Consider the following 12,864-nt stretch of genomic DNA (forward strand, 5'->3'; position numbering starts at 1 on the left):
GCATTTCTTTCTTTCTTTAAAAAAAAAAAAAAAAAAAATATTGAAGCAATTTTTTTTCACCTGTAAACGCAAACGCACAGGACACCGGAAAAGAAACTTTGAACCCTGGAGGTTTTGACCAATGGAAGAGAAGCAAGCTGCCGGTGTTCAGAACAGCTGTATCAGGTTTGTTCACTCTTGTTTCGAAAGTTGAATTACTTTAATACCTTAATGTAGCCTATAATATGCACTTCCCTACATTTATATTACTCTAAATCACTTCTACCTCTCTTCTTGGCTTAAGAGAAAGCTTCTCTCGGCCAAGCCTGTTTAGTGACAAGAGGGAAGAGAGCTTGTTAGCCTGTTAGCCTTTAGCTTGCTGAAGATATATATTTAGTGACTGCGGTTTGGGACCACTCACAACATATTCAAGCTACATCCTGTTCTGTGCAAACTTCTGAACAGACACGTTGTCAGTGAGCCAGGCATACAGCTGAGTGGTCATCGTCGTGGTTGGGTTGTTAGTCTGCGTGCCCAGTTTGATTGCATAATTGTAGCCAGCAGCGCTGTGTGTCAGCCACCATCTCATTACTCGTACATGAACTGAAGTGCCACAACAAGAAGACACCCCACAAGAGCCCTGTGTGCCGTGGATGTACGGAAGCTGTCTGCTCTTTGGTGCATCCACCATTATTTCATCGGAAGATTTATTCAAACAATTTATTTCTTCTCTCTTTGCAGATGGGTTGCTGCAATGAAAGGACACTGATTTAACGTGAGTATACTTTTACTGGGAGCAGTCTATTAAAAAAAAAAAACTCTTATGGCTTAATGCTAAACCTATACCTATACCTAATAACAGAGACATGAATGCAAGGAGAAGAGGTGGGAAGCCAAACAGAGGAGGGGGGAGATTTAACAAGTCAAAAGGAGGTGGAGGACGAGGTGGTGGTGGAGGAGGAGGAGGAGGAGGCGGCGGCGGTGGAGGCAGGAAAGGAGGAGCTGCTTGCTGGGATGATGACGATGATTTCAGCCTTGATTTTGGAGCCCCTCGTTCGAACAGGTATTTACAGCTACAAAATTAACTATAAGATACATATTTCACACTGTGTGCTCATATTTCTACTCTTTTCCCTCTGCTGTCTTTGTTTACCTGGCGCTGCCTCCAGACCTGGCAGAGGACGAGGTGGAGGCGGCGGTGGTGGCCGTGGCAGCCGTGGAGTCGGTGGTGGTGGCCGTGGAGTAGGTGGTGGTGGTGGTGGCCGTGGAGTAGGTGGTGGCCGCGGCGGCAGAGATGCAGGTAGAGGAAGGGGAGGTAGAGCTCGAGACGGGGACAGCAGAAGCGATGGAAAAAGCAGCAGCAAGGCTCTGCCAAGGTCTCTGGCGAGGACCAGAACTTACCCAAAGTCAGGGGAGAGCATGAGGCCAGAGGTGAGCACCATGCCCATGCAAAGGATCTTCATGACTAATGAGAACCAAGAACAACTCAAGGAGCTTCTGCGGGAGCTGCAGACCCAGGACTTCGATGAGCCCTATGAGTACGTACATTCAAAAAAGCGTATCAAATAATCTACAGTCCCCTCTCTGTCAAAAGACACTTATCGAAACAATAAAGTGATGTTGTCCACTTCCAATGATGTCCTCCACTCTCAGGGAATCTGGTTCTGATTATACGGGGAGTGAAGAGGAAGAGGTGGAATTTGATGAGCTGGACCACCGTGAGGAAGGCCAGTTCTGGACCACGAATGATGAGCCCGTGGAGAGGGCAGAGAGCCCAGCGTATGAGACGGAATCCGATGATGAACGGCCCACCCCTGAGCCTGTCATCTCCTTATTTGCAATCGCAAAACTCTGCAGGTGATGTACAAAATGATTTATTTGACTGAAGATGTGGGAGTAGATGGTAATCCGTAGCTTTATTGTGTTTCTAGCTTTTTTTTTAACTTGTGCCAGCTTGCAGACCAATCAATATACTGATCTGTAACTTTTGTTTGTTAAACCCCTGAAATGAACTTGTTTCAACAACACAGTTAAAACACAAATTATTGGTTATCATTTGAGTCTACGGTTTTGCTGCAGCAAGATTAATTTCTCTCAGTAACTCTATCACCTTAGAACTCTTTTTTTTCCCCCTCTCCTTTCATTGGTGCAGGTTTGGGTTTGACAGGGAGCGCAGCAAGCAGGCCCTTGAGGCTGGCGGAGGTGAATTTGGCTCTACTCTGGAGCAGCTCCTCCACCAGGTTTACAGCGAACGCTTCGGCCCAAAAGCTCTCACCGTTGACGGCCTCAAAAGCGTGCCGATGGACGACTGTTTGAGCCAGAGGCAGGAAGAAGCTCTGGCTCTAGCTGCCATATATGGGGAGCGTTTCAGCGAGCGCATCGCTAATTCAGTCTGGACTGTAACCCTGGACCTCTCATTTTTCTCAGAGAACACTGACAAAAATGGCGAGCGAGCCTGGAGCCGAGGTGGTGGAGGAGTCGTTAACATACGTGATGTGTGCAAATTCTTCCTGAAAGGGCAGGGCTGCCGCTTTGGGGATAGATGCAAGTTCAAGCACCAGCTTCCTACTAAAGGAAAATCAAGGGCTGGTTCCCCAGACCTGACGGGCCCGAGCCAGCCCGGCGTCAGCAGCTATGCTCCTCCTGAATATGAACTCCAGATCCGCTTTCCCAAAGGAAACCGGTACCCTTTTGAGGCACCGATAGTTGCCTTCAGCACCAACGACGAGTCTGTCGGAGCTGCCGGGAGGCTCAGTGTGACAGAACGATTATTTGGAGAAGCGTTGGCAGCAGCGAAGAGCAGCGAGCCGGTTGTTTACACTCTGATCACCGTATGTGAGGATGAAAACATGATGAAGGATCTGCTGGCTGTCAGTCATCACAAATACAGCACACCTCCGCCTGTTGTGGTTGTTCCTCCACCTCCTGTTGCCATAGCAAAGAGTAAGAGTGTGAGGAGCAGTGCTTCTGAGGAAAACCGGGCTAGCAGCAGCAGCAGCAGTAATAACACCAGCAGCAGACGGTTTGCTCCAACTAACAACCATAGACCCATCGATGGTGAGTCAACCTGGTCATTTATCACGCTTATAGTACAGTTCTGTCCACGAGTGAATGAGTTTAAACTCGATAACGTCTGTCATAATAGTGAAAGAGGCAACAGAAGCAGAGGAGCTGGAGGACCAGGATGAGGAAAACGAGGAGGAAGCTGTTCCAGTGGAGACTGAGAGTTATGTCAATTTGAGGAAGAAGATGGTGAATAAGCACAACCTGAAGCTCGACAACCTACTTCAGGAAAACGGCAAGCTGTGCCGAGAATTCCAGAAGAAGCAGGTAAAACTGAACGGAGAATGGCGAATTTTTCCTTGTATTTGATAGCGGGCATCCTCTTTAATATTTGCCGCTAAACCGCTCTTCCTTCCGTGCACACAGTCATCGAGGCGCTTCAGGTCTATGTTCGAGCAAAGGAGGAAGCTGCCAGCTTGGCAAGAAAGGGAGAACATCCTCGACCTTTTGGACCGGTGCCAGGTGCTGGTGGTCAGCGGGATGACGGGGTGAGTCACACGGGGCAGCAGAGGGGGTTGTCAAATTCAGAAAGACTCAAATGCAGGAGATGCTATTTATAGTTGTGGTTTGGTACATAAACATGACTGAGTTTTATTGCAGGAGAGATGAAACTGAAAGAGGTCTGACAGTGTTCCCTAGAAGAGTGTGTTGAGGAAAGATGTTATAATCTGGCTGAAGTCGTAAATTCTTGCTTTGTCTCCGCAGCTGTGGCAAGACCACTCAGATCCCTCAGTTCATTCTCGACTCCACATTGAAAGGTCGAGCGGATGAGGTGGCAAACATCATCTGCACTCAACCGCGCCGCATCTCCGCCATCTCCGTGGCCCAGAGGGTGGCAGAGGAGAGAGCAGAGAGTCTGGGCAACTCAGTGGGCTACCAGATCCGCTTGGAGAGCGTCAGGGTAAGGGCACGATTGAAATGTCGGATATGTACAGTAAGATGACGAGCCATCAGCTGTCACTTCACCTTTACGTTATAGAATATACCGGTGCTCCTTGAACTGTCTTATAACCGCTCTGTTCTGTTAGACGTCCGCCACTCGACTGCTGTACTGCACCACAGGCGTGTTGCTGAGGAGGCTGGAGGGCGAGGCAGACCTTACAGGCGTCACACACGTCATCGTGGATGAAGTGCACGAGCGCACCGAGGAGAGGTGAGATTACGCAAACCTTGCATAAAGTACGAAAAAAAAACGCCCCTCCAAACTCGACCCTGTACACTTGTTGTTGCTGCTGCTGAGGAAATTTTCAGGCCATTGCTTTCTCGAACAGCCAAGTTAGTTTTCGGACATCATCCAGCACTCTACTTTATGTTTCAGTGACTTCCTGTTGTTGGTACTGAAGGACCTGATAGTGCAGAGGCCTGACCTGAAGATCATTCTGATGAGTGCCACACTCAACGCAAACCTTTTCTCTGAGTATTTTTACAACTGTCCCACCATCCACATACCAGGTAATTAGCAACTGTGGCATCTATTGTAGACAATTTTAAAGTCAGACACATTATTGATGTTTTTTTTTCCCTCTTTATACATTTCTCTGATTTCAGGACGCACTTTTCCTGTTGACCAGTTCTTTCTTGAAGACGCAATTGCAAAATCCCGGTAAGGAAATCTTTCTTCACTTCAACTAACTTTTAAGCTTAACTCATACGGTATTCTAAGATATTTAAAAAACTCCACACATTTCACTAAGCATAGATATCATCACAGCAGGAATGAGACAAAAAGTCTGGATACTAAATCTCAGTTTTTTAAATTTTGTTTTCTAGTTATGTCATCGAGGACGGCAGCCCTTACATGCGCTCAGGGAAACAGAATTCGTCTTCCACAAGTGGACGAGGAAGCAGAGCAGACCCTCGGGACCTGGTGGATGACTTGGGCGATGATATGTGGAACTTCATGTCTTTCTGTAAGAAGGACTTTGTCAAAGACTCCATTCCAGACCAGCAGCTCGGTCTGCAGGAGCTCACACTCCGATACAAAGGTCAGTTCAGAATAAGAAACACGAGGGATCTTAAACTTCATCTCCTACGTCTCGTGTAGAGGATGTCAATGAAATGTTACATGTTGTTGATGTAGATACTAAGAAGTCTGTGCTGAAGACCATTGCAGCGATGGACCTGGACAAGATCAACATGGACCTGGTGGAGAGCCTGCTGGAGTGGATTGTGGATGGGAAACATGGCTACCCTCCAGGTAGGACTCGTGAAAATATTTACTCAGTCAGTTAGAATTCAAGACTCTATGAAATGTAACCTTTCTGTTTCTGTATCCAGGTGCGGTGCTCGTGTTTCTGCCGGGCCTGGCTGAGATAAAGATGCTTTATGAGCAGCTCAAGTCCAACAGGATGTTCAACAACAGAGGACAAGCTAGGTCTGTGTCTAAAGATATTTCCTTTTATAAAGATGAGATAACAAACACCTGTTATTACAGGGTGGAAAATATAGCAACTATAGTGAAGGACCTGAAAAACACATTACATAAATACCTGTGATTAACACCGCCTGGTGTTGAACAACGCCAACCTTTTCCGGCGGCGCTGCTCTGCTTGCGACCCGGACTCGCATGCTGCTAATTTCTGCGTGTTTTGGTTTATGGACACAGCTGAATGTTTGGTAGCACTTTGAGTCAAAGACAAACTTATGCAAGGGGACGATAAATAAAAAAAAAAAAAAGACATGAAACTGTGATATCAGATTTTATTTGCTGCTCCAAATATGAACATCTGTATGTAACAAAGAAAGTTCGGTCTCGTGTGTTGTCTCACCTATTTTGACCCTGATACCTCTAATGTACACATGTGAAGTCATTTCTGGTTTGTGTTCCAAATATATATATTTTTTGCTATTTCTAGTCAGGTAAACTAATACCAGCTACTAGCAACATGCTAACTTCTCCTGATGTTTTTTCCTCCCACTAGGTGTGAGGTGTATCCACTTCACTCGACCTTGTCCAATGAGGAGCAGCAGGCAGTCTTCAGTCGACCACCCGAAGGTGTCACAAAGATCATCATTTCCACCAACATCGCAGAGACCTCTGTAACCATCGATGACGTGGTGTACGTGATCGACTCCGGCAAGATGAAGGAGAAAAGGTCGGCCTCTCTTCGCTCGTGTACTCAAAAAAACTCAGAAAAACTCATCAAGAATCCAGATAGTTAATCAGTTTGTTTTCTTACTTTTGTGCTACAACTTCCATTCCTTCTTAATTCCTGTCTGTAGGTATGATGCATCTAAAAGCATGGAGAGCCTGGAGGACTCGTGGGTGTCTCGGGCCAACGCGTTGCAGAGGAAGGGTCGAGCAGGTCGTGTGGCCTCGGGGGTCTGCTTCCATCTCTTCACCAGTCACTGCTTCCAACACCAGCTGGCTGAGCAGCAGCTTCCTGAGATCCAGAGAGTCCCTCTAGAGCAGCTCTGCCTCCGGTACATCCATCTGTGTTTTTTTGTTTGTTTTTTTTGTCCCTGTAAATGCAAATAGCAGAGGCCAATGTATGACATGCCTATTGGGAATAATGTTTGGAAATCAGTGTCGGGACTTTGGCAGCAAAGGGTCTCTTACCTGTAATACAATATGAGATTTATGGGTAAAAAAAAAGGATTTCCCCATGTAAGTATTTCCATTTTCCTGTGCGTCTCAACAGAATTAAGATCCTGGACGTGTTTGCCGAACGGACGCTGGAGTCTGTTTTCTCTCGCCTGATTGAGCCCCCGGCTATGGAAAGCCTGGATGCAGCCAAGCAGCGCCTGTGTGACCTGGGAGCTCTGACTGCAGACGAGAAACTGACCCCACTGGGCTACCACCTGGCTTGCCTGCCTGTCGATGTACGAATCGGGAAACTCATGCTGTTTGGCGCTATCTTCCGCTGCCTCGACCCCGCCCTCACCATCGCTGCCAGTCTTGCCTTCAAATCCCCGTTTGTAAGAAACTACTTCCTGCTTTTGAGCTCACGCAGGTTCCACATCTTGCTACAACACAGGTTGGATTATTACTTGTTAAAAGTGTCTTTCACCATTCATGGTCTTCTGTCTGTGTTTCAGGTTTCACCGTGGGATAAGAGAGAAGAAGCCAATGAAAAGAAAGTGGCCTTTGCTGTGGCCCAAAGTGACCATCTGGCTTTGTTACAGGCTTACAAGGTTCTAAATGGAATTATTTTAAGTAGAGAAGAAATGCACACACATGATGATTATGTGGCTTTTAAGATAACTGTTATGGTGGATTTGTATCTTGTGCAGGGATGGTGCTGTGCTGCAAAAAATGGCAACAAGGCCGGCTTCATCTACTGCAGGGAGAACTTTCTATCATCGCGAGGCCTGCAGGTCTGACAGGGTCCATTTGAAAATACTTAATGGTCTCCTTTTGTCTTCTTGGTATGTTTTAGTTTCCTGGTCGTAAAATGGTCATTTTTTTGTGTGCAGGAAATCGCCAGTCTGAAGAGGCAGTTTGCTGAGCTGCTGTCTGACATCGGCTTCATCAAGGAGGGACTGAGGGCCAGGGTTATAGATCGCATGAGCTCTAAAGGCACTGATGGTGTTCTGGAGGCAACAGGCCATGAGGTAACAAACACACACGCACACGCACACGCACACACACACACACACACACAAATCCAGCTGTCAGGCTTTTAATTATACATTTTTGTCATTTTGTCCAGGCTAACTCAAACTCAGAAAACATCCGGCTTATGTCTGCCATGCTTTGTGCTGCCCTTTATCCCAATGTGGTTCAGGTAAATATTCATACTCAAAAGAGCTTGAAGACAGTAAAAAGTATAACACTGTTGTTAACATCGATAGCTTCTACAATATCTTGTCTTTGATACTTCCATTCAGGTACGGGCTCCTCAGGGTAATTTCAAGATGACCAGCAAAGGTGCGATGAAGATGCAGCCCAAAGCCAACGAGCTCCGCTTCATGACCAAGGATGACGGCTGTGTGCACGTGCATCCCTCCTCTGTCAACTACACAGTGAGTAACAAGAGAAAACAAGGGGTCCTTGTTTTCAACAGCTCGTTAGGGTGACAAGCTTCTTGACTCCTCTTCGTGCTCCAGGTTCGTCACTACAACAGCCCTTACCTGGTGTACCACGAGAAGGTGAAGACGAGCCGCGTCTTCATCAGGGATTGCAGCATGGTGTCCGTGTACCCGCTGGTGCTGTTTGGAGGTGGACAGGTCAACGTGGAGCTGCACAAGGGAGAGTTTGTCATCTCACTGGATGACGGATGGATCCGATTCGCTGCTTCTTCTCATCAGGTTAGATACAGATTTGTGTTTGGAAATACATCAAGGAAAACAGAGTATGAGACATGTCACCACCTAAAACTTTCCTTGAATGTATTGTCGCTGTCTAAAAAAACATCCTAAATGAGAATTTAATATTTATATACCAATTAAAACTGCAATAAATATCAGCACAAGCCTAATTAAAGTACACAAATAAACTTGGCGGTGTAAATGTGTTTGTGTGATACACAGGTGGCAGAGCTGGTGAAAGAGCTGCGCTGGGAGCTGGACCAGCTGCTGGAGGACAAAATCAGGAGCCCGAGCATGGATCTGTGCACCTGCCCTCGCGGATCCCGCATCATCAAGATGATTGTCCACCTCATCACCACACAATAACACTGCCCCTAAACCCTTATGTCATCCCTGATGGCTCCAATGCATGAAGCTCTGCGGTAAAAATGTCTTTCGGCACCTGAGATATTGCCATTAACTGATTTGGTTTTTTTTTACAACATGTTGCTCCAACAGTTAGGGGTGAAGTGAGGACACCTGGTTGAGGTGCTGAATGTCACCTGATACTTAGACTGAAGTATCACTTTACAAGAAAACCAAGCTGTTTTGTTGAAGCACTAGACGCTTTGTAAAGCAATTATGGCCTTTAAAGAAAAACACATGGCACTGTGCAGGTGATCAACAAACCTCCACTATAGTATTTGAATGGGACATTTTAGAATGCCATACTTACTGTAATAGCAGTAAATTGGCACACATATTGTGGCTGAATTTCATGTCATATTTGTACACAGTGTATTTTTATTTTGAGTTGTGTCTTCCCCACAACTGAGAATCTTTTTGGGTCCATATTGGAATTGTTATTCTCACAGTGGCTGCAGAATTTTTTCGGTCGTGTGAGTATTTATTTTTATTGCATGATTGGAATATCCAAGAGCTTCTGCATGGGATTTACATTTACTGAATGTATTTAAATGTAACAATGATGTCAGACCTACATTTTCACCATGTGAATGCAAGGGCTTTTAAAATCAGGACAACTTGGAAACAATTGCCAAAGAAGCTGTGTTTAGTCTTAACAATTGGTGAGTTTCACTGCACACTGCAACAACAATAAAACAAAAAAGATGGAAGGATATTTGGCTGTTTGACTTTGTTAGATATGTCGATCATTAACAAATCCTCGTTCAGCTGTGTGTTGTGTTTGAGCGTCTTGGAAGCAACAAAAGAATTTACAGGCTTGTGGCTGATTGTGGCCCCTTCATTCATGAGCGAGTCTGTTCGGTCTCTAAGACAACAGGATGTAAACAAACGTGGTATCACTGTCCCAGTTGAACCATTCAGTTGCCACAAACAACAGTGCCAAGACCAGATCTGGTAAGAACTGTAAATCTTTTAATATTTGACTTTTTTTAAGTTCCAAAGCAGTTTCAAGAAGTTTTTGAAAAATTTAGCTGTTCGATCATTTAATGTAGAAGAGCAGATCTGTTCAATTGTTTTATTGTGTAATTATCTGACTCTACAGATGGGCAAGTAATCTGTTGTGTTGGAAGTGACCTCTACACTTTTCGCTATGGTATAGTTCAAGTAAATGAATAACACACTTTCTAAACTTCTCATTTAAAGATACCTAAAGTACACTGTTTTTTGTTCAAAGCCTCCCAAATCCAGGAAATCAAGGTCCCATAGTTCAAGACCAGCCAGGAAGACAGGGAATCCCAAACCGCCCAAAAAGAGATCCTCCAGTGCCAAATCAACAAAGACAGAAGTTGACATACTCAGCCCAGCAGCCATGGAGAATGTCTACTACATTTCCCACAATGCAGTTGACTGTTTGGAGTTTCGAGGCTTTGGATGGCCACATTCAAATAACAAGAAAAAGAAAAAGGGTACCAAGCCTAAGAACAAAAAATAGATTTTTTTTTTTTTTGCCAATATACATTTTCCTCTTAAATAGTTGTCTAGTTAATGGCGCCATCTGGTGGATCTTACCACAAACAGTTGACAGCTGTACCCAGTGCTATGCAGAAGTATTGTTTTGCTTCACAACACCTGTGCCAATAAAGACAAAGACTTAAAATCCTTACAAACTACCAACTTTATTGTGAGCTGCAAAAATCAGTATTCATGTCATAAAAAGTTTGGCAGTTTCTAATAAATTGAAAGCCTTTACAGGAAAACCTTTAAACTTTGTGCAATTGCATGTCATTATCAATATCCCCTTTGGAGAACCTTCTACTTAATAAACATGATGAAACTAAAACCCTTGCAGTGCATTCCAGAAAAGGCCAGCAAACGATGCCCCATGGTGTTGGACTTAAAGTGATCCCACAAGTTATTTGTAAAATTCCTTAAATCCAGTCTTTGCACAGTTTATCTTATAAAACTAGGCTACAATGGAACGTGCCTTGAACCCAAAAGAAAGAACAAATGCAGTTCCAGGCACTGTTTATATTATCAAAGACTTTTACATTATCTTTTTTTTTAATCAAATATGTACTCATTTAACAATAACCCTGTAAAATAAATAGCTTCTCTGCAGAGTGCATCTGTTGTAGCTTGTAACAAGGTCCAGCCTGTGTCACTCTGGGGGCTTCTTCTTGGCCTCCACGTCTTTCTTGAAGGCATCAATTTTCTTGGCTATGTTGGGAACCTAGATGGAGGAAAGCAGTAAAATCAATACCATCACAAATAGTTACCACAGTCTCTAAGTCGTTAGTCATCTCTAAGGTCGAATTTGTAACGTGGTGCAGACCGACACTGTAATCCTGCAATAATTAGATACATACTTTATTGATCCTGAGGGAAATTCAAGGCATCCAGTAGTATTATACAAGACGTGAGTTACAATAAACAGCCAACAAGCTTAATTACAACCACTACAGAGGTTAATACACTGAGTTACAGTTCAAACTGTTCTAAAGAGTATTACATGTTAAATGTATTCAGCTTCTTAAAATGTGATTCTTCATTCACGTACACATGTATTTTCCTGTAAAAGAGGCCTTAAAAGTCATCATAAAGTGTGTAAAGTCAACACGAACATTGATGCTCCCCTCCTTCACCACCTCTTAACGACTGAGTTGCTTTGTGATACAGGATGAGGTAAGTGTATGCCAAACAGGTGACTCGTTAAAAAGCCCGTCGTTCACAAAATGTAATTAAAACGCTCACGTCATAGTTTTGAGCCAGGTACATTCCAACAACGTTTCCTAGGGTGAAGCCAGCCTGGAAGAGAAATAACAAATGTCATCAAAGGGCCAAAATATCTGACAAATTAACTTTACTCTCGTCAAATGACAATGTATGGAGTCAAACTGTTAACACCAAACTTTTCGACTTTGTTCAGTAGAGACTTTTCATTATGCTAACACGTTAGCTCAATTAGCCTTGTTCCGCATCCTTCACTTTCCTACAAAATGTAATGTCATGAATGATAACGTCAGGTAAACTTACCAGGAACTGCAGCATTGTGAAATAAAGATGGAATGGCAACGATAGCGAACTTCACTGACTTAAAATACAGCAGTTCGATAAAGGTTAAAGTGAGAAAATATGCCAGTCTTCTCGACTACCAAAGCCAGCCCGTCATCAACATTACATATACGCATGCGCGAGAAAAAAATAAACTGTCGCGTTGTAATCAGAGAACGTGCGTTGTAGTCTTTTTCCTCCTCCTGAGCTTTTCGAAGTAATGGTATGAAAACTACATCCCCCAAAAGATTGTCATCCCTCGAGTGGGTGTTGCTGCAATGGTGGTGTCGGTGGGACATTGAATGACTTTGGCTCCATCACGAAATCAGCAGTTTTATTAATATTGTTCAGAGACCGTGAGCATGGAGGCTCTTATTCCAGTAATAAACAAGCTGCAAGATGTGTTCAACACAGTGGGTGCGGATATCATACAGCTGCCGCAGATAGCAGTAGTGGGGACCCAGGTAAAATGCACTGACTGTACTGAATGTAATTTTTGATATAGCAGTTGTCATGCTAGCTAGTCAACCTTGTATTTCGTCTAAATTATGGTTGCATTTTACAGCAAATACAACAGGATGTGGAAACATATAGGTCGATGATAAACATTATTAAAACATGGGACTACACTTGGAGACTCGTAGATCCAGCCAGCTATGCAGCACTGTATATTAAACTGAACTGCTCTATGCCAACTCTCAAAGGCACTGGCAGTCTAATCTATTTTTATTATCTGGGGACTATTTTAAGAGCCTTTTCCCTACACTAACCTCTGTTAGTTAGCAGCAGGCCAAATCATGAGGAAAAGACTGGCGCACCTGACCCAGTCTGCTTAACAAGGAGGGCGAGCTATGCTTGATCTGGTAAATGTAGTCCCTCTGTTATAGCTTTTCTTACTGTCAAGTCTCTATCTGTATTGTGTTGCTACAGAGCAGTGGTAAGAGTTCAGTGCTTGAAGCCCTTGTCGGCAGGGACCTGCTCCCCCGTGGGACCGGCATCGTGACCAGGCGACCTCTCATCCTCCAACTGGTCCATGTGGATCCAGGAGATGCGAGGAAGAATGACGAAAGTGGTGAGTGCCAACAAATCCCTCCAATCTCAGAAGTGTTTAAAACA

The 12,864-nt window shown here is 44.4% G+C and overlaps 3 protein-coding genes across 6 annotated transcripts in view; 2 read left to right on the top strand and 1 right to left on the bottom strand.

Annotated features, from left to right (window-relative positions):
* Positions 1-39: 39 nt before the first annotated feature.
* Positions 40-9,407, top strand: dhx57 (DEAH (Asp-Glu-Ala-Asp/His) box polypeptide 57). The gene is made up of 25 exons (XM_079334932.1): positions 40-165; positions 721-754; positions 842-1,042; positions 1,149-1,517; positions 1,633-1,836; positions 2,132-3,036; positions 3,125-3,309; positions 3,409-3,530; positions 3,748-3,943; positions 4,071-4,195; positions 4,361-4,494; positions 4,591-4,645; positions 4,813-5,027; positions 5,123-5,239; positions 5,320-5,416; positions 5,964-6,137; positions 6,265-6,465; positions 6,684-6,960; positions 7,081-7,176; positions 7,276-7,359; positions 7,459-7,596; positions 7,695-7,769; positions 7,873-8,007; positions 8,092-8,292; positions 8,515-9,407. Exons 3-25 carry the CDS (start codon positions 846-848, stop codon positions 8,656-8,658), a joined length of 4,446 nt encoding a protein of 1,481 aa, XP_079191058.1. The 5' UTR covers positions 40-165; positions 721-754; positions 842-845; the 3' UTR covers positions 8,659-9,407.
* Positions 9,408-10,354: 947 nt separating this feature from the next.
* Positions 10,355-11,881, bottom strand: stmp1 (short transmembrane mitochondrial protein 1). Its single transcript, XM_079334953.1, has 3 exons — positions 11,731-11,881; positions 11,449-11,502; positions 10,355-10,927 (listed from the first exon to the last, which is right to left on the bottom strand). The coding sequence occupies exons 1-3, from the start codon at positions 11,743-11,745 to the stop codon at positions 10,856-10,858; spliced, it is 141 nt and encodes a 46-aa protein (XP_079191079.1). The 5' UTR covers positions 11,746-11,881; the 3' UTR covers positions 10,355-10,855.
* A 107-nt stretch (positions 11,882-11,988) lies between these two features.
* The window catches only part of LOC306817775 (dynamin-1-like protein), a 235,515-nt gene continuing 234,639 nt past the window's right edge, over positions 11,989-12,864 (top strand). For all 4 annotated transcript variants that reach the window (XM_079334935.1, XM_079334936.1, XM_079334933.1 and 1 more), the window contains exons 1-2: positions 11,989-12,212; positions 12,679-12,820. In XM_079334935.1, coding sequence (XP_079191061.1) covers positions 12,111-12,212; positions 12,679-12,820 — 244 coding nt within the window. In that variant the 5' untranslated portion in view covers positions 11,989-12,110. The remainder of the gene's footprint in view (positions 12,213-12,678; positions 12,821-12,864) is intronic.

This window comes from Symphodus melops, assembly GCF_947650265.1.
Source record: "Symphodus melops genome assembly, chromosome: 22".
In the NCBI taxonomy this organism is placed as follows: Eukaryota; Metazoa; Chordata; class Actinopteri; order Labriformes; family Labridae; genus Symphodus; species Symphodus melops.

Bases quoted from the DNA above. Each gene is read 5' to 3' on its own strand.
- dhx57 (XM_079334932.1), top strand. From the start codon at position 846: ATGAATGCAAGGAGAAGAGGTGGGAAGCCAAACAGAGGAGGGGGGAGA. The intron at 6,138-6,264 runs GTCGGCCTCTCT...TCCTGTCTGTAG, and splicing joins GGCAAGATGAAGGAGAAAAG to GTATGATGCATCTAAAAGCA. The intron at 8,008-8,091 runs GTGAGTAACAAG...TTCGTGCTCCAG, and splicing joins CCTCCTCTGTCAACTACACA to GTTCGTCACTACAACAGCCC.
- stmp1 (XM_079334953.1), bottom strand. The intron at 10,928-11,448 runs GTGAGCGTTTTA...TCCTCCATCTAG, and splicing joins ACCTGGCTCAAAACTATGAC to GTTCCCAACATAGCCAAGAA.